The sequence below is a fragment of the Lepidochelys kempii genome, chromosome 12 (genome assembly GCF_965140265.1).
Source record: "Lepidochelys kempii isolate rLepKem1 chromosome 12, rLepKem1.hap2, whole genome shotgun sequence".
Taxonomy (NCBI): domain Eukaryota; kingdom Metazoa; phylum Chordata; order Testudines; family Cheloniidae; genus Lepidochelys; species Lepidochelys kempii.
The window spans coordinates 40,529,393-40,549,003 of NC_133267.1; the positions used below are offsets into that span (position 1 = coordinate 40,529,393).

The 19,611-nt window shown below is 48.3% G+C and overlaps 1 protein-coding gene across 4 annotated transcripts in view; it reads left to right on the plus strand.

Annotated features, from left to right (window-relative positions):
• TANGO6 (transport and golgi organization 6 homolog) overlaps positions 1–19,611 on the plus strand; it is a 93,837-nt gene that overhangs the window by 27,393 nt on the left and 46,833 nt on the right. For 2 of the 4 annotated variants that reach the window (XM_073308311.1, XM_073308312.1), the window contains exons 9-14: positions 954–1,130; positions 3,585–3,711; positions 5,051–5,242; positions 8,080–8,214; positions 17,904–18,437; positions 19,498–19,601. In XM_073308311.1, the coding sequence (XP_073164412.1) occupies positions 954–1,130; positions 3,585–3,711; positions 5,051–5,242; positions 8,080–8,214; positions 17,904–18,437; positions 19,498–19,601 (1,269 nt within the window). The remainder of the gene's footprint in view (positions 1–953; positions 1,131–3,584; positions 3,712–5,050; positions 5,243–8,079; positions 8,215–17,903; positions 18,438–19,497; positions 19,602–19,611) is intronic. The other 2 variants (XM_073308309.1, XM_073308310.1) reach the window with 2 other exon arrangements.

Consider the following 19,611-nt stretch of genomic DNA (forward strand, 5'->3'; position numbering starts at 1 on the left):
GCCCTTCGTTCAGTTCTCCCACCCCTGGAGTAGCACCAGTCGTGTGGCACACGAGTGCAGACCAGCTGTTGGTGTTTTTGCCACTTTCCTCCCAGCCTGCTTTGAGAAGGGTTGGACAACAGTTTGACAACGATGTTACCAGGAGGTTTACTCAAAGCCTTTCCACCATTCCGAATATCAGTAGAGGCACAAGGGCTTTGACGAAAAGCTCTGTGGAGACACAGCCTTTGCCATCAGAAAGACGACATTAATAATTTCAGAGGTGCAGGGGAACCTCCTTAAAAGAATGAAAACAACAAACTAAACCAGCTGCAGGGAGAGTGGGGCTACCAGGGTGCTGTATCTTTCCAAGAATTCAGCAAGGGTAACTGAACTGCAGCTGCCCAGCACTGGTCAATCTTTCAGAATTTGGCACCTTCATGAAACAGCTGCTGGAGCTCATCCAATTGTTGCTGAGTTTATAGGCTATATGACAGGTTTCAGCGTAGTAGCCGTGTTAGTCTGTATTCGCAAGAAGAAAAGGAGGACTTGTGGCCCTTAGAGACTAACCAATTTATTGGAGCATAAGCTTTCGTGAGCTACAGCTCACTTCACTTCACTCTCTTCCCAATTTCCTCCTCCTCCGATGCCTTGGCGCAGAAACAGCTCTGTGCATGGAGTGTGACTGCAGGCAGTCTTCAGGCCCAATGAATCATTGCAGCTGCCTTATAAGCTCACATAAATAACTGTCACCTCCCTGGGATTTACTGTATCTGTGAGACTGCACATAGGGAACCTTCCAAGGTGTGTCTGTGGTCACCTGCCATCTTCCCAGTGCCACCAGCTCCCTCTGATGGTGTGTGTTGTGTATTGGAGCTCACAAACATCATTGTTACATTGCCCCATGTGTCTGTTACAGGGCAACATGCCAATGGTAGAAAATGGACTCTGTCATGGCCTCTCTTTCTTGACAGCTCACCATGCCAGGAGATTTTATTATGGGTCTTGGAGAAGTCAGAGAGAGAGGTGGCGCTCTCCATGCTGGAAGGATTTGCAGGACTGGGTAGAACCATGCAGTTTCTCCATCCGCTGTGCCAGTTTCAAGTAGCTGGTGAAGGTGGTGCCATGATCACTGTCAAAGAGACCATCAGGTAAGAGTCTACATTATGACACCCTGTGTTAGCAGCCTTGCACCCACTGCCTGTGGGTGTGGGGGAACTGTCGTCATTCAACACCTTGGGCTCTTTTATGGCTCAGCCAGTAAGGGGTGCCCATGCAAAGTTCCGCAACGTGTGCAGCATATGAAAGTGGGGCACGGGGGAGGGTTTCAAGATGTGGTGGGGGATGCTGTAGTCCCTGTGGATTGTCACCACTAGACAGGGATAGACAGTTGGCTTGGGCTGAGTGCCAGACTCTAGCAGGTGAAACTTCACCGATGGCCTGAACTTTACAGGCAAATGGAGCCAAACATTGCTGGAGCAACGAGGTGTGAAGCTGGAGCAGACTTTTAGCCCTGATACACCTACAAAACCAGTAATAAAATTCATGTTTGGCTTTTATTAGCATTATTAATTTCTTCTTGGGAACCCTTTGTCTTGAGGCTGGATGGCTCAGGGGACTGAGAATAGGAAATGGTCTTTCACTCCTGAACCACTGGTTCAAATTCTGACCAGACTGGTAGTGTCTGACGTAATCACGGCTAATGGCTGATTGGTTGCATGTGTGAAATGCATGGAGTGGACATCTGTCACCATCAGCATGGTATTAATTGACCCCCTTGTTAACAGCCTCTTTTGACTGACTGAATGAGCCATAGTGACCGAACACCCCCGGTGCTCCTGGAGATGGTCCCTCCAGGATAGGGGTCAGGCACGTTGGTGCCTGACGTTACACGGCCATTGCCCGTGGTCTGTTTGCTCTGAGGGTAAATGGAAGACTGCAGGCTCCAGCACTATCCGGACAGAGCCCATCACCAGCAGTACACTCAGTTTTAAAAGAAATAGTTTTTGCTTGGGGCATGTATCGATGAGCCAGCATTACCTGGTGGAAAACGCCAGGGCTGAGCCAGGAACTCCTGCTTTGTCACTGGCCTGCTGGGTGGTCAAGTTTGGAGTTGTCTGCACACAGACTTGCATCCATTTAGTTAAACTGGTGCAGAACCCCACATGGCTGTTCTTATTCCAGTATAGTTTAAACCTGTGCCTTCAACTTGAATGAACCTAATTAGAATTAAAATAAGTGTCACACAGGGGTTTGCACTGGTTTAACTAAATCAATGTAAAATCACTGCTTAAGTTAAACTAGTGCAACTCTGCATGTTGACACAGCCTCGCTTCCCCTCAGTGTATCTATTTCCCTCATTTATGCTGGGAAAACAAGTGTAGGGCTGCTGCATTCATTAATTAATGCTCATCCAGCTCTTCACAGAGGAGTTATGTATGTGCTAAATATTTTGTGTGCATAGATTCCACCCTGGTCATCCCTGCAATGAATATAGGGTAATTAGTGAACTGAATGCTCCGCCATTTCAACTTCATCCCCAGACTGAATGATATTTCATCAGCCACCGTCTGTCCGTCCGTCCCCTTTCAGGGAGTGCAGCACAGGGTGTTGCTGTAACCTGGAAGTGATGAAACAGTGTAAACGCTGCCCCAGCTTTCCCTGACCTGGAGTGACAGGTGGGGTAGGAGGGCATGGGAAACACTGAGACATAAAGCTGGACAGATAAGCCAGAAGTCCCTTGGGCTTTTGGGACTTCACGTTGATTCTGTTGCATGGAAAGCACTCCTCACCAAAGGCTTGGCTCATTACAGCTTGAAACCACATTATAAACCTGGATGAGATAGCAAGGGTGCCAATTCAGGATGGGAAGGAGTGGATCTTATACTGAGGTAGATACTAAATACAACTGAGAACTCTTCCTGATGTCGGTAGGAGAGCTTAGCTTGCTGGAGTTACCTGCTGGATCTGGAACATGGGTTCACACCCCAGCACTCTCCCTCACAGGAACATGGACAAGGCTCTGGCATACAGCAACAGATTAGAGATTCTTCTGGAAGAGAGGTCATATAATGCTGTTGACCAAAGAGAAGGCAGACAGACCATCCTGTTGCTGGCACACCTTCAGCCGCCTGTGGTCTCTCCCACTGGGGTTGGGAGTGATTTTCATGCTCGTTTGAGTCTTAAAACCAGATTTCTGATCCCTGACTAGCTTAAGCAGCACCAAGAATGGGCTAGGCAGCAGGGGCCACCGTTGACCATTAGAGCCCTGCATGGTTTTTGCATGAATAGGGACTGTAGTCCTGGTGCCCAGGCCAAATTCCATCTTCGGATAACATTGTCTCTGTAAAAGTTTCCCTGCCATTTCTGTTGGATACGGTGTTCTCTGCTTCCTATCACAAACTGGGGTGTAGCGCTGCTGTGTGCTGGCTGCTGCATCTTAATGGGGAGATGAAAGGAAGACCCTTGGAAGTGTTCTGGAAATACCTACAGCACTTGGGGATGAAATGTGCCAGGGAAATGCTCTTTCCAGGGGTAGTTCAAAAACCAGTGCCAAAGAGACTCTGGGTGGGTTCCTGTCGGGTGAAACGTTGGCTGCATTTCAGCGATGAGGAGGAGGAACTCTACCAGAAGGTCTCCTCGGAGCAGTGGCAGATGGAGCAGTTGGTGGCCCTGTTGACTCACTGCCAGAAGAGCGGCTTAGCTGGAGACTTCTTCATCTGCTGCTTAAAGGTAAGAAGGTACAGTCTGTTAGCAGCCTGGCCTCTGCTGGGTGCAAGGGTCCAGGAAGTGCCTTGCATTTCCAGAGGGTTAACTTTCCCATGCTGCATGTGGGGAGGGTACTGGGAGAAGGGGGAAGTTCCACTTAAATCTCCTGGGAGTGGTGGGTAAAGAGCCGCTACAGGTATAGGGTAGCTGTATCTCCCGACAGTTCCAGCGCCAAGCCCTGAGGGGGCGCATGGAGTCCTCAGTCTGTGTGAAAGCGTTAACCCTTGTTCTGACAACGGGAACATGTCTGAAGTTTAATGGTGGGTTTTAAGCTGTGAATAATCCCTACCTTTGCAGACTGCCACTTCCTTGGCTTTCGAGAAGGAAAGGCACTTCCCCAGCTCCCCGCCTCGCGTTTCCTTTTCTTCCTGCAGCTTCGTATCCAGACTAATCACTGCCATGGTCCCTCCTCAGTGTTTGCTAGGCCTGGGCCATGCTTTGCTCTCCTTTGCTGCCAGTCAGAGTGTATAATCTGTGTCTTGCTCGCCCCCTTTGGGGTTGGTGCCATGGTGTTATGGCCCTTCTGCTGTGCACAGAGTGCTGCGCTCCTTTGCTGGGCTTCTTTCAATGGCCACCAGAAGAGCTCATCCTGTGTATGGCTGGGAAGGGGCACGGGCAGCATAGGTGCACTTCTGTGCTAAGCAAGCGGGGTGCCTGGGCACCACAGCCCGCCACCACAAAGCTCTTCTCAATGTGTTCAGCCGATGTTCCTGTTCATTTTATAAATCAGGAAATATACAGTTAAAATCTAGTTTGCCTAGAGGTCAAAGGGTCTCTGGTGTATCTGAGGCCAGTGCCAAAGCAAATGGGCAAGCAAGGCCCTGGCAGATTTACAGCCCTAAAGTGACTGTCCTTAGAGGGAAGCTTTTAGTGTTCCTGCACCTGATACGTGTGAGGAGGTCACCTGCAGCATTTGGGGCCGGTGGTGGCAGTATGAGGAGAGGGGTGGGAGATCCCGGGCCTGGATAACAGAACTAGCATGAGATCCTTTTGGAAAGCTTGGGCTTTGGGAAAATGGCTGGAGAAGAACCCCCAAGGCCTCAGTGCAGAACAACCCTGCCTTCTTGCACCTGGAGTGAAGATTCTGGGCTAAGGTGAGGATGGCAGCACAGGGTTGAGGCCGAGCAGCTACTTTAGTAGAACAGACTGCTCTGTGATACTGCCCTGCTGTTCAAATCTGACCTTGTTCTTGGATGTTAGCTGCTGGCAGGTTGCCCGCTGGGTGCCCCCACCTGTGTGCCCTCAAACCAGTTTCCTGTATTTAGCTTTCTTTCTGACGGCCGTGCACTCCCCTCCCTGGCAGGAGCTGACTCACATGGCTGCAAACGATGAGGCCGGCTTGGATGACGATCCTCTCTCCTGTGAGAGTCTGGTGGAGCTGGAGCAATACCGCAGTCAGCATCTCGTGGGGCAGAAGAAGCAGCTGCTTGTTTTGCAGCTGGTGGCCATGCTGTGTGAGCGCGTCTCAGACACCGTGTTCACAGACATTGTACAGGTAGGTCATGGCAGAGCCCATTGGCATGGCACTGGCAGCAGCACTGCATATGGCCAATGCCATCCAACCTGAGGCTCACAGAACGACCCTGAGGTGGGTCCTGTATATGTCTTGGCTGAACCCCTTCTGCAAGTCTGACGTGAAGTCAGACGTGGCTGCTGCCTTCTGTTGACTGAATCTCACGCACTGAGGTGAGGGTGCAGTGAGGAGGGGCGTTTCCTTCTGTGACTGCAGGGGAGAATCTCCGCCTGAAACCTCAAAGATTTCTGCTTGGGAAAAGGAGGCCGCAATAGCTCTGAGCTTCCCCCAGCCAGCACTGCTGCACCGTGCACGGGTGGGCACCCTGGCGGAAGAGGCGGGGGCTGAGTATCGAGAGCAGAGGTTCTCAACCTTTTTTTCGTTTGTGGACCCCTAAAAAATTGGGACTGGAGGTGTGGGCCCCTTCGGACATTTTGGCCATCGTCCGCGGACCCCAGGCTGAGAACCACTGGTCTCGCGGGCCTTGCCGTACTTGGTGCTCCTGCACCATTTCCAACAGCACCTTCTTCTGGGCTAATAAGAGTGCCAATATTGTCCCCCAGCCCCTCGTTCCCAGAGCCAGCTGGCCTTCTGTTCGCAGTTTGAATAACGCTGGGAGAATTCAGACGCTCCCATGTTACCCAAGCTGCAGAGGTGGCCTGAGCTGCTGCAAGTGGGTGGAAGGAGCCCCCAACTGGTGGAAATGTGGTGACCAGATACCCTCTGCCCTATTGCTGTGGGGCCCAAAATGGGAGCTACCCCAAAGAACATTACTCTGAATTGAAAGCCCTGCATGACATAGGAATAGCCAGTAGTCTTCCATGCCCAACACAAACCAACGCTCGGGTGCTCCGTGCTGGCTCTGCACCAACAGTTAAATGAGCCTCCTCACAGAGCTGTGCTGCATCAGTGCTGCTTGTGGACAAACAAAGGAGTGAGCAGAAGAGCCATGTTAATGTCAAGCCTCATTAGAAATGCAGGAAGCTAAGAGAAGATCAAACCTTTGGGCTGCAAAATGGAGAAGGCCAAAACCAGTCGGGCAAGAAATGTGTGTGTGTTTTTAAACCTTCTTGCAGAGAGTTGTGAACCATGGGGGAAAATGTCTGACCCTATTCTTGACTGCAGACTCGGCATGGAGCATGTGAGGTCTAATCCCCTGGCCTTGTCTTACTCTGCATAATTGGGGAGTGCTTTGAACAGATGAAATGTGCCTAGAGAAAGAATAATTGTTGGGGGCTGGAAACCCTACAGTGTGTTTCTGGAAAAGACCAATTATTCTTTATGCACTGAATACTTCAAACGATGCCAAGCTCTGTGCTGATTGTGGAGAAGGGCACAGTCCATGCTGCAGAGCGCTTACAGTCAAAGACAGTCTACAGGAAAGGGGAGAGAGGAGGATTGTTTCAATGACCATATTTGATCCATGCTGAATGCCTGCTTTGCCATTTGACCCCGTAGCTAGCCAGCATGACTTCGATTTGTGCTGGTGTTAATCTAACCTTGTTTTACTGAGCTTTCTATTTGTTCCTTACAGGATATTTTAAACCTGGTCCTTTCTTAATATTTTGCACTGTGTAACTCCTACCCATTCTGTATTTACCTAGTTAATATTTCAAGCCCTAGCCTTTTCCTAATGTATTTGAACCCTTAATCCTCCTCTGTCATCCCTCCCAACAGTGATCAGCTGATGAGTCCAATGCCCTTTGTTTCCCAGCACCTCCTCGGTCCTTGCCCACTTCCTACCCTTTTGTTCTGCACAAACCCCTAGTCACCTGCAGAGACTGGCAGTGTGCTCAGCTAAGGTCAGAAAGGGGTAGTTCCTGGGGGGCTGCTAACATACTGATCCCTGGAAACCTTGCAGGGCTCCTGCCCTTGGAGAGGCCTGCTAATGAATGCAATGAGCTGCATTATAGTCATCCAGGGACTGTGAAGGGCTGCAGCAAAGAAACGAAGAAAAATGCTGCTTCCCTTGGAATAAAGGACTCAAAGCCTTGACAGAAGCCAAGCCACTGTTGCTGTTTATAGCCCAGTCTGTCAGTGTGCGCTTTTTAAGGAGTTTCTAGCTAGGCTTTGGGCTAAAACCTGCGATGTATGACTCAGGCGGGGGATGTGAGTGTTGTATTTTAAGTATCAAGTTTCAGAAATATCAGTTTTCTTTCTCAAATTTAAAGGACTGGAGGGAGGGGGAAGGCCTGTTGGTTTGGCTGCAGCCTTGCATTCCTGGTGCTGACAGCCAGGTCTCCTTGTTAAAATTAAAATGGCCAGAACATCGAGGCATAATGTTGCTGAGGTGCTTTTCATAGCAAAGAAAATTAGACAGGCCAAGCTCATAATATATGAGCAGCTGCTGGGGATTCACATCTTCAGAAACACTTCTAATTTGCTCAAAGTATCTCTCAAACGCCTATGGCTTCCTGGTGCCCACCAAATGAGTTTATAAATAAATTAAGCAAAGCTGCACTGTCTCCTTTTCCCCTTGATCTCCCAGCCTGTCCGGCACTGTGAGCTCTTTGGGGCAGGAACGGTCTGTTTTTGTTTATGGTACAACACTGAGCACTGCGTGAGTGCCAAACAAAGAATCGGAAGTTCGCTTCCACGTAAATACGTCTTTCTCTTGCGCCCCTGGTAGAGGACCACGGCTCCTGTAGCGTGTAGTGCACTGCAGCCAGTCTTCCAGACGGCGGGCCAGCCCGTAGGGGTGCAGTCCCATGGGTGTGATGAGAGAGCTTGGCTTAGGGGCTGAAGGATTATTGTGTCTCTAACTGGAATGATGTGATCTTTCCTTTTCTTCTGTTCCCTAAACTCCCTTCCTTTGGCAGGTGGTGGAATTTGTGGCAGTTACATTGCAGCGGGCATGTGCAAGTCTTGCCCAGGGTTCAGAGGGCACTGTGGAAGCGCAGACTTTGAGCATGTCCATGGGACTAGTGGCTGCCATGCTAGGAGGGGCAGTGCAGGTAAGCCAGGACACAATGGGGTGTGCGCTTGTGATCTGAATGCATGAAAGGGCCTCTGGAGCCCCTGACCAGCAATGCAGGCTACTCTGGAACATGCATGGCAGCCTGTGCATGGGCTGAGAGGAAAAACTAGAATTTCTGAAACTGTATGGTTAGTTTAGATCAGATTATTTTGAAATTTTGAAAATAGAGACTCTTCCCACTCCTGTGCCTTGCCCCTTGGTGCAGACATGGTTTCCCTTCACCAGGATGACTCTTAAACTGTGGTTTGGATGCTACAATGCTCCCGTCCCTTTTCTCTCCCCCACATCTGCTAATTTTTGTCTGAGAGTGATGCCAAGAAATTGATTCATGCTATTGCATCAACTGGAGTGGCCTAGAGTGTAATGTGGCAAAGGATGTAGCTGTGTTGTAACAAAGGGACCAGATGAGTCACAGTTGAGCTGTCTACCTGTTGCTAAAGAGGTTACACTTGTACCTGTTTTGGAAGCATTGTCATGCCATCATGCAGGTCTTTGCACTGTTTGGATCCTACTTCATTTCTCAGCCTCTTCGTCCTTCAGTTTGTTCATTTAACCAAGGTCTCTACAATGTGGTGTGTTTCTAACAAAAAAGCCACCAAACCCTAAATCTGTGAACAGACCCAGTGAAGGAGCATGGCCTGGGTGCATTTTTAGTCAAACTACTACACTTCTCCTTTAGCTTAGTTCTGTAAATCTGCTAAAGTACGAAGAGGATAGTGATCCTGCATGCGCCTTGTAAGGTGCACAGAAGGGAGCCCCTCTGGGACGCACCTTAGGAGCTCTGCTTCTGGGGAAGGCAGAAAATGTTTTCCCTAGCTACACAACTCTTAAAGCATAAGGGAGAATAGGGCCCTGTCTTTGGACTCCTAGGGTCCAGGGGACAGGTTGTTCTGGTGATATTTTGCCACTTAGTTCCAGATTATGGAGTTTACATGTACTTTGCATGCCAGCAGTTTCCAAGTCCTGGAGAATCAACCTTCTCCTGAGGTGTGTTTTTTCTCTAAAGTAAATAAATCTAGAAAATGGCATACAAAAAACTCTGTGCGGCTGGGTGCTCACAAGTCATGAAGTGCCAATTAGTTTCATGCAGAACCCTGACTCTACCAGCAGGTGTGCATGATCTGAGCCTCTACATGATCGCATTGTATTCCTTAAATATTCATGTTTTTAGTCTGAGATGCTCACATGTAGCATCTTATAAGTGCATTACTCTGTATATGCCTGTCAGTCCCTGAAAGTCACTTACATGAAAAGTACACAATAAATGAAACTTATAGGACATCCTCCCACCTATTAAGCAGGCATGGGAATAATAGTGAACATTTGCTGAGCACTTAAGTTTGCAGCTAAATTCAGTTTCTGGTCAACTGCCTCATTCCCGAATTATACCAAAGGAAGGCTGACCTGCTGATGGAAAAGGGAATTTGTTGTCTCTATTTGCTCACCAAGTTACTATAATAACTAATGGGAGAGGAGACGCTTTCAGTGAAAACATTCTGGACAGCCTTGGCAGTGAAGTTAGTGTAAGTGTGAAAAAGTGGTGCATGGTGTCACTTGTGTAAAGCAGCGGAATCTTGTCTGATGCTATGCATGTTCAGCAGTAGCCTGTGATCATGTGGTTAATGACTGTATCATGATACATGTGCACAAGAGGATTTGTGTTGGAAATGGCCCAACTTGATTATCATACACATTGTAAGGAGAGCGATCACTTTAGATAAGCTATTACCAGCAGGAGAGTGGGGTGGGAGGAGGTATTTTTTCATGCTTTGTGTGCATATAATAAGATCTTCTACACTTTCCACAGTATGCATCCGATGAAGTGAGCTGTAGCTCACGAAAGCTTATGCTCAAATAAATTGGTTAGTCTCTAAGGTGCCACAAGTCCTCCTTTTCTTTTTGCGACTACAGACTAACACGGCTGTTACTCTGAAAAGAGGAAGACAAAGAAAATTCTCCACTCTGCCAAATCCCAGCATTTTAGGTTGTCAGTGGGACTGGGGTGGGGGCATGGATCAGTGTTCACGTCACACTCCCCATCAGTGCCCAGCCCAGATGGGGGAAGCTAATGATCCAACCAGCGGACTAAATTTGGTGATGAATCCTGGTCACGTGCCACCTGAGGCATGTTATGCGTACATGAAGAAGAAGTAGGACTGGGTGTTACTATTGACTTTTTGACTGCACGCATGGGGTTAAACTGACAGCTAAATGTGAGGCTGGGAAGGAATTTTGTCCAAGGCCTGGCAGGGTTTTACCTTCCTCTGAACCACTGCCTGGGAGAGTTCCACTCGCATAAGGTGGGCATGTGCCACGGTTGATTTCTTTCCCTTCTGGTTGCAGGGGAGCCTAAAGCACTGAGGGCCATTGTCCCTTCTACTAGCTATGAGCTAAAACAGCCAAACACGGTGTAAATTCAGAGCAGAAGCTGACTCTGCCCTTTGTTTTGCTTTCTCACCTAGACTTCTGCTTTCCTTTTGGGGTCTTCTCATTGATCAACTGCCCCTTACCCTACTCTCTCTGGCAGAGCAACACCTCCTCAGACCCAGAGAATGTGCACTGTAGGTCCGTGCCCCTGACCCACGGTGGATGAGGTAGCGGAGCAGGGCTCCACACTTGTACATGGGCCCCTAAGCCAGACCTGATTCTCACTAGCTCATATCAGCTCGTTAGCCATTATTAATGGAAGGAACTTAATGTGTCCAAGTCAATTGAACGAGAGAGGTTTCCCAGGGCAGATGGTGGTTGACAGCAGACATTTAGGTTAACATTTAGACCCCTGCAAATCTACAGATATCCGCTTTATATCTGTGAATATCTGCATTCACAGACCATTTTTGCAAATTTTGTATCCCTGCAGGGCTAAGTGTATTGTCTCAAATGGCCATCACACAGGATATCTATCTTGGTTTTCAATTAAGTGTTTTGCACAATTGTGCAAAAAAAAATCTCCTGAAACCACTGGCAAACCATTAGCTTCACTACTCAAGTCTTTGCTTTCCCAGATCTAATGATTGAATTTTGAAACTGTGTCGGTCCCAGGATATTAGAGAGACAAAAAGAAAAGGAGTACTTGTGGCACCTTAGAGACTAACCAATTTATTTGAGCATGAGCTTTCGTGAGCTACAGCTCACTTCATCGGATGCATGCCGTGGAAACTGTAGCAGACTTTATATATACACAGAGAATATGAAAAAATACCTCCTCCCACCCCACTGTCCAGTTGGTAATAGCTTATCTAAAGTGATCATCAGGTGGGCCATTTCCAGCACAAATCCAGGTTTTCTCACCCTCCACCCCCCCCACACAAATTCACTCTCCTGCTGGTGATAGCCCATCCAAAGTGACAACTCTTTACACAATGTGCATGATAATAAAGTTGGGCCATTTCCTGCACAAATCCAGGTTCTCTCACCCCCCTCCCAAAAACCACACACACAAATTCACTATCCTGCTGGTAATAGCTCATCCAAAGTGACCATTCTCCCTACAATGTGCATAATTAAGGTGGGCCATTTCCAGCACAAATCCAGGTTTTCTCACGTCCCCCCCACCCCCATACACACACAAACTCACTCTCCTGCTGGTAATAGCTCATCCAAACTGACCACTCTCCAAGTTTAAATCCAAGTTAAACCAGAACATCTGGGGGGGGGGGGAGAGTAGGAAAACACAAGAGGAAATAGGCTACCTTGCATAATGACTTAGCCACTCCCAGTCTCTATTTAAGCCTAAATTAATAGTATCCAATTTGCAAATGAATTCCAATTCAGCAGTTTCTCGCTGGAGTCTGGATTTGAAGTTTTTTTGTTTTAAGATAGCGACCTTCATGTCTGTGATTGCGTGACCAGAGAGATTGAAGTGTTCTCCGACTGGTTTATGAATGTTATAATTCTTGACATCTGATTTGTGTCCATTTATTCTTTTACATAGAGACTGTCCAGTTTGACCAATGTATATGGCAGAGGGGCATTGCTGGCACATGATGGCATATATCACATTGGTGGATGTGCAGGTGAACGAGCCTCTGATAGTGTGGCTGATGTTATTAGGCCCTGTGATGGTGTCCCCTGAATAGATATGTGGGCACAATTGGCAACGGGCTTTGTTGCAAGGATAAGTTCCTGGGTTAGTGGTTCTGTTGTGTGGTATGTGGTTGTTGGTGAGTATTTGCTTCAGGTTGCGGGGCTGTCTGTAGGCAAGGACTGGCCTGTCTCCCAAGATTTGTGAGAGTGTTGGGTCATCCTTTAGGATAGGTTGTAGATCCTTAATAATGCGTTGGAGGGGTTTTAGTTGGGGGCTGAAGGTGACGGCTAGTGGCGTTCTGTTGTTTTCTTTGTTAGGCCTGTCCTGTAGTAGGTAACTTCTGGGAACTCTTCTGGCTCTATCAATCTGTTTCTTTACTTCTGCAGGTAGGTATTGTAGTTGTAAGAAAGCTTGACAGAGATCTTGTAGGTGTTTGTCTCTGTCTGAGGGGTTGGAGCAAATGCGGTTGTATCGCAGAGCTTGGCTGTAGACGATGGATCGTGTGGTGTGGTCAGGGTGAAAGCTGGAGGCATGTAGGTAGGAATAGCCGTCAGTAGGTTTCCGGTATAGGGTGGTGTTTATGTGACCATTGTTTATTAGCACTGTAGTGTCCAGGAAGTGGATTTCTTGTGTGGACTGGACCAGGCTGAGTTTGGTGGTGGGATGGAAATTGTTGAAATCATGGTGGAATTCCTCAAGGGCTTCTTTTCCATGGGTCCAGATGATGAAGATGTCATCAATATAGCGCAAGTAGAGTAGGGGCTTTAGGGGACGAGAGCTGAGGAAGCGTTGTTCTAAATCAGCCATAAAAATGTTGGCATACTGTGGGGCCATGCGGGTACCCATAGCAGTGCCGCTGATCTGAAGGTATACATTGTCCCCAAATGTGAAATAGTTATGGGTAAGGACAAAGTCACAAAGTTCAGCCACCAGGTTAGCCGTGACATTATCGGGGATAGTGTTCCTGACGGCTTGTAGTCCATCTTTGTGTGGAATGTTGGTGTAGAGGGCTTCTACATCCATAGTGGCCAGGATGGTGTTATCAGGAAGATCACCGATGGATTGAAGTTTCCTTAGGAAGTCAGTGGTGTCTCGAAGGTAGCTGGGAGTGCTGGTAGCGTAGGGCCTGAGGAGGGAGTCTACATAGCCAGACAATCCTGCTGTCAGGGTGCCAATGCCACTTCCTGGACACTACAGTGCTAATAAACAATGGTCACATAAACACCACCCTATACCGGAAACCTACTGACGGCTATTCCTACCTGCATGCCTCCAGCTTTCACCCTGACCACACCACACAATCCATCGTCTACAGCCAAGCTCTGCGATACAACCGCATTTGCTCCAACCCCTCAGACAGAGACAAACACCTACAAGATCTCTGTCAAGCTTTCTTACAACTACAATACCCACCTGCAGAAGTAAAGAAACAGATTGATAGAGCCAGAAGAGTTCCCAGAAGTTACCTACTACAGGACAGGCCTAACAAAGAAATAACAGAACGCCACTAGCCGTCACCTTCAGCCCCCAACAAAAACCCCTCCAATGCATTATTAAGGATCTACAACCTATCCTAAAGGATGACCCAACACTCTCACAAATCTTGGGAGACAGGCCAGTCCTTGCCTACAGACAGCCCCGCAACCTAAAGCAAATACTCACCAACAATCACATACCACACAACAGAACCACTAACCCAGGAACTTATCCTTGCAACAAAGCCCGTTGCCAATTGTGCCCACATATCTATTCAGGGGACACCATCACAGGGCCTAATAACATCAGCCACACTATCAGAGGCTCGTTCACCTGCACATCCACCAATGTGATATATGCCATCATGTGCCAGCAATGCCCCTCTGCCATATACATTGGTCAAACTGGACAGTCTCTACGTAAAAGAATGGACACAAATCAGATGTCAAGAATTATAACATTCATAAACCAGTCGGAGAACACTTCAATCTCTCTGGTCACGCAATCACAGACATGAAGGTCGCTATCTTAAAACAAAAAAACTTCAAATCCAGACTCCAGCGAGAAACTGCTGAATTGGAATTCATTTGCAAATTGGATACTATTAATTTAGGCTTAAATAGAGACTGGGAGTGGCTAAGTCATTATGCAAGGTAGCCTATTTCCTCTTGTTTTTTCCTACCCCTCCCCCCCCCAGATGTTCTGATTTAACTTGGATTTAAACTTGGAGAGTGGTCAGTTTGGATGAGCTATTACCAGCAGGAGAGTGAGTTTGTGTGTGTATGGGGGTGGGGAGGACGTGAGAAAACCTGGATTTGTGCTGGAAATGGCCCACCTTAATTATGCACATTGTAGGGAGAATGGTCACTTTGGATGAGCTATTACCAGCAGGATAGTGAGTTTGTGTGTGTGGTTTTTGGGAGGGGGGTGAGAGAACCTGGATTTGTGCAGGAAATGGCCCAACTTTATTATCATGCACATTGTGTAAAGAGTTGTCACTTTGGATGGGCTATCACCAGCAGGAGAGTGAATTTGTGTGGGGGGGTGGAGGGTGAGAAAACCTGGATTTGTGCTGGAAATGGCCCACCTGATGATCACTTTAGATAAGCTATTACCAACTGGACAGTGGGGTGGGAGGAGGTATTTTTTCATATTCTCTGTGTATATATAAAGTCTGCTACAGTTTCCACGGCATGCATCCGATGAAGTGAGCTGTAGCTCACCAAAGCTCATGCTCAAATAAATTGGTTAGTCTCTAAGGTGCCACAAGTACTCCTTTTCTTTTTGCGAATACAGACTAACACGGCTGTTACTCTGAAACCTGTCATTAGAGAGACAGTGTGGGTAAGGTAATATCTTTTATTAGACCAACTTCTGTTGGTGAGGGGGGCAAGCTTTCGAGCTCTGTATAAGCTTGTATGCTTGTCTCTCACCAACAAAAGTTGTTCTAGTAAAATATATTACCTGACTCACCTGGTCTCTCTGATTTTTGAAATGCAGTGCAAGAACTTCTTTCCATCCTCTTCCACGTCCTGATACATGCTGCTAGCAAAACCCTGCAGTGCCTCTTGCAGATACATGACACATTGCTACAGCTTCAGAGGGAACTTCTACCCAGTGACACTCTTGAGTAGCTTGGGCACAGTGCATTCCCCAGTGTAAAACAGGGTCTGGGAGGAGCGTGCAGAGGACAGCTTTATAATCTACCCTTGTGTTGCTGAACCCTGTGGTTCTCTCATGCCTCCCTGCCCCTGCCCTGTACGTTCTTTCCGAGGTTGTAGCTCTTGTGCTCCCCCTGCTGGCACTTTGCCAGAGCTAGGCGGGTCAATCAGTGCTGCTCGTTAAATAAGGAAGTAAATGAAAAATGCACCTTAATCGCTGCAACCTCGAGAGAAAATATTTGTCAAATGGGAAAGGACGTCATTGGTGCAGCAGAGAGTGAAAACCAAAGTAGGTGCGAGAGCCCTGCTCCCCGAGTCTCCCCAGCATATGAGATGCTAAAATACCAGGCATTGACAATGGAGCCTTATTCAGAAGACCTTGAGGTCTTGTGATTTCAGCAGCGGGACTGGGAGTTTGGATTTCTGTGTTCTCTTGTTGCGTGTTGTGGGCGAGACCTGACTGCACAGGAGCTCAGTTTCCCAGCCAGAAGAAAGTGGATAATATTTATTTTCCCATCTCCAAAGGGGGCTGTGGAGCCTGATTCATCCGGTCAGTCCTAAAGCTCAACGCTTACTGTTGCCAAACAGGCATTCCGAGCACATGGGCTCTGCTGCAAGAGGCTCTTTGGGAGATCTGGAGATGGTCTGTTTCCTGCTAGCTTGTTGATTAGGGAGTGCAATCACACGTCTTGGAAGGGCACGTTTCCTCTCCTGAGGAGTGATCAGTTTCTTGAGCCTCTTGAGGATTCCTGACCTGATAGTAAAGTTTTAAGGCCAAGCAGACATCTCCTGGACAGACTAGAGGGAGCACTGGGATTGGCTTTGGTGGTGGAGACGGGATTGGCTCCGTCCGTGGAGATGTGCTGCAATCCTTTGGGATTGATATAAGACTTTAGCTGCCTCCCCCCTGCTCCTGCCCTCCAAAGTCTTCTCCCTTCCGAGTTTCTTTTAGGCTTTACGGTGCTGTGTGCTAAATCCAGGAAATTGCCACTTGGTTTATTTTGTCACGCACAGAGCAATTTTCTCCCTAAAGTAGCATCTTCACCCTTTGCTGAGTTCCATTCAATGGATCTGTTGAGGTGTTGGCTACTACAAAGGCAATTGGTCCAAAGTGGAGACATGTTATAATTCTCATGTGTATTTCCTAACAACCCAGCACTTTCACCCTGTCAGTGTCATTTAACAAGTAAAAAGCTATCCACTGGGAAGCAGATTTTAAATCAAGATCGGATCTTTTTCTAAATGATACACTTTAGTTCAAACAGGGATTAGTGCAAGGAAGCCATGCTCTGTGTTATACAGGAGGTCAGGTGAGATGATCACAGTGGTGCCTTTTGGCCTTATGCTCTGGGAATCTACAGTCTGTGAAAAGTGCTTTGTGTCCTAGTTCATGTTCATCTCTGGAATAGGCTTCAGGGGCAGGTGACGCACTTGCTGTGCTTTCGAGAACTGTCAAATGATCAGGTTCATTGCCTAGTCCTAGCAGGCACATTGGTTCCCTGCACATGACTCCTAGCAGATACTGGAGGGCGAGGCAATCACTTGTTTCGATTTACAACATACACAAAAGGCTCCTAATCCTGGGATCTGGGCACCTTTGTCATAAAATAGTCACATAAAGGTTGAACCAGCAGCTGCTCCTCGCCTCTAGGCAAGAAAAAAATAACCAAAGATTAACTCAAACCATGAACAAATACCCTCTTAGCACAAGTGCAGGAGATCACTTGCATTCACCCTACACCTGGAGCATGCTGCCAATCGCCATCTGCACTCATGAAACTAGCCCTCGTCTCTCTCCGTCCTCAGACGCATAGGCTGAAGACGGGGCCTTGCAGAGTGTTGTGATGGTCATTAATTACCTGTGCACACTTTTACATGTGATCTGTGTGTGCCGCTCGTCAAGTGACTGCTCATACAACTGCACCTGCACATTTCATGCTCCTTTTTGTCCGTGCTGCAGTGAACGTGAGGCCTGAGTAAATGCCTCTTGGGAGGAGTGCCCCCCGCTCAGCAGAGCTAGTGCCGTATGGCTAAACTGCACTGCAAGCAGACTGTGGCAGGTGTTGGTAGGGGATGCGCAGGAGAAGGAGCCAGTGAGGCTTTACAGAAACTAGTCAGACTGCGTACTGCCGGTCACTTTCAGCATACGCAAAATCTCTGTGTCTGAAACGCTGCATGACCAGACAAGGATGAGGTGTTCTGGACCTCCTGTAGTCACATCTCCATGTGAGGATGGTAGGGCAATGTGAAAAGCTGCTGTCCCACCCCACCCAATGGTCACACTTCCCAGTTTGGGGCACACTATTATCTGATCCATCAGGCTCACATCCGTGCTGTGCAGTTACTGAAGTTTCTTATTAGATTCAGCTCCATCAGACTGTCTCCCACCATGCTCTCTCCTGGGCCCCTCAGCCCAGGGGAGTGTTCTCAGGAGCTGCTGTAACTCCATGTGTGCATCTCTCATTTTAGGCCATGCCAGTGACAGTTGTGTTTTTCTTTCAGCTGAAATCGGGTGACTTTGCCATCCTAAAGCAGTTGGTGCCCCTGTTGGAGGAGATCTCCCGCATTCATCTTGAACCAGTCATCCAGGAGCTTGCAGCTGATCTGCGCATCACCATCTGCACTCACGGAGCCTTCTCCACCCAAACTGTAGGCACTGCTGCCCAGAGCACCCTGGGGGAAAAAATAGGGTCAAGCAGGTCAGGAGGACAGACCCACACAAACCCCACAGAAAGACCTGAGAACAAAACAGCTGGGCTCATCCTAGGACAGCCACAGAGTAATGAAAATTGCAGCCACACAAACAGCCTGACCAGTAACCCCAGGCCTAAAGGAAAGAATGGGGAATCCACTGTGCAGAAAGAGTGCCCCGTTGAGACTCCTACAGCAGACCACACCCCACAACAGCTTCAGGAGCTCCTCTTATCAGCCTATGACCCGGAAATCCCAGTACGAGCAGCTGCCCTGCGGCGTCTTTCCCGTTTGTTAGAGCAGAGGGATCCAGACGGACTAAAGGCTCAGGAGAAACTCCTCAAGGTAGGCAGAACTCAGGACTAAAGCTTGCTTGCAGATTGTGTTTGTTTAATGTGCTGATTCCCTTCTGACACTATGCACCACTCAACCTAGTGTCACACTTACTGGCTTGTCTTCACACTTATTACATGACAACACACCTGGGACAATGTGGGCGCTGGGGGAGTGACTCAGGCTGGCCGTACACATGTCTGGGAAGAGCATGCAGGTCCCTTGTTGGCAGTTTTTTTCCTGAAGAGCTCAGCCTTCGTCGTCCTCGTGGCCCCAGCAACTCTTACTGTGTTCCCCCCTGAACTGTTGGGGTTTGTTCTCTCTCCTCCCCGCTCCATGAAGCGGTAAACGTGATGATTTGGTAGACCCAGTTATTGACCCTGCTAACATGAGATTAACAAGGTTCCTCTGACCCAGCACGGCTAATGTCCCCAGGCACTATTCCCATGTTGGCCTCTCATGCCCCGTCTCTGCCCCTTATTCCTGGGTTCAGGGAGGAGTAGAGGTCACTTCCATTTTTCTCTGGGGCTAAAGGAGAGGAACCAGAGTTAAAACAGGAAAATGCCCACGGATCTCTGTAAGTGAAAACCTCGCATCCTCCCTGTGAATAGTTAAGGAAACAAATTGTCCTCCATGCATTGCAGGGCTCAGAGGCGATTCCTGAACCACTCCCCACCCCACAGCTGGAAGTCTCTGCTGTAGTGATGGGCAGCTGAGGAGTCAGTGTCTCACTGGCAGATTTCATGAATCAGTGTTACCTTTATGGCAACCATGACCCAGGCTCAAACCCTTTAACCAGGGCCACGTGCAGTCCATGATGCTGTGGGAATCCACCTATATGACAGCTCTGAGAGGTGTAAATGTCCTCATTCATCTCAGCGGGGTGCTAACTCTCAAGCCTAGTTGTGATGATTTAAATTGTCAGCATTTACTATTTCACTGCTGGCAGAAGTGTCCAGACAACGTACTGGTCCCTCACTGCTGGCTGCAGAGGCGTGTGTTGGGGTCAGGAGGCAGTGGAACAGCTAGTTGCTGTCAAAGTTTAGAATTTCAAAATTTCTTGTTGCTCCAGACTTGCCTACAAGATGGAGAGAAAAGCTGCTTCCCCACAGATCTCACAGGGCCTTGCTTGCAACTCCAGCTTGACCGCAACGTACAGAGGCTTCACTCAGAGGGGTACGGTCAG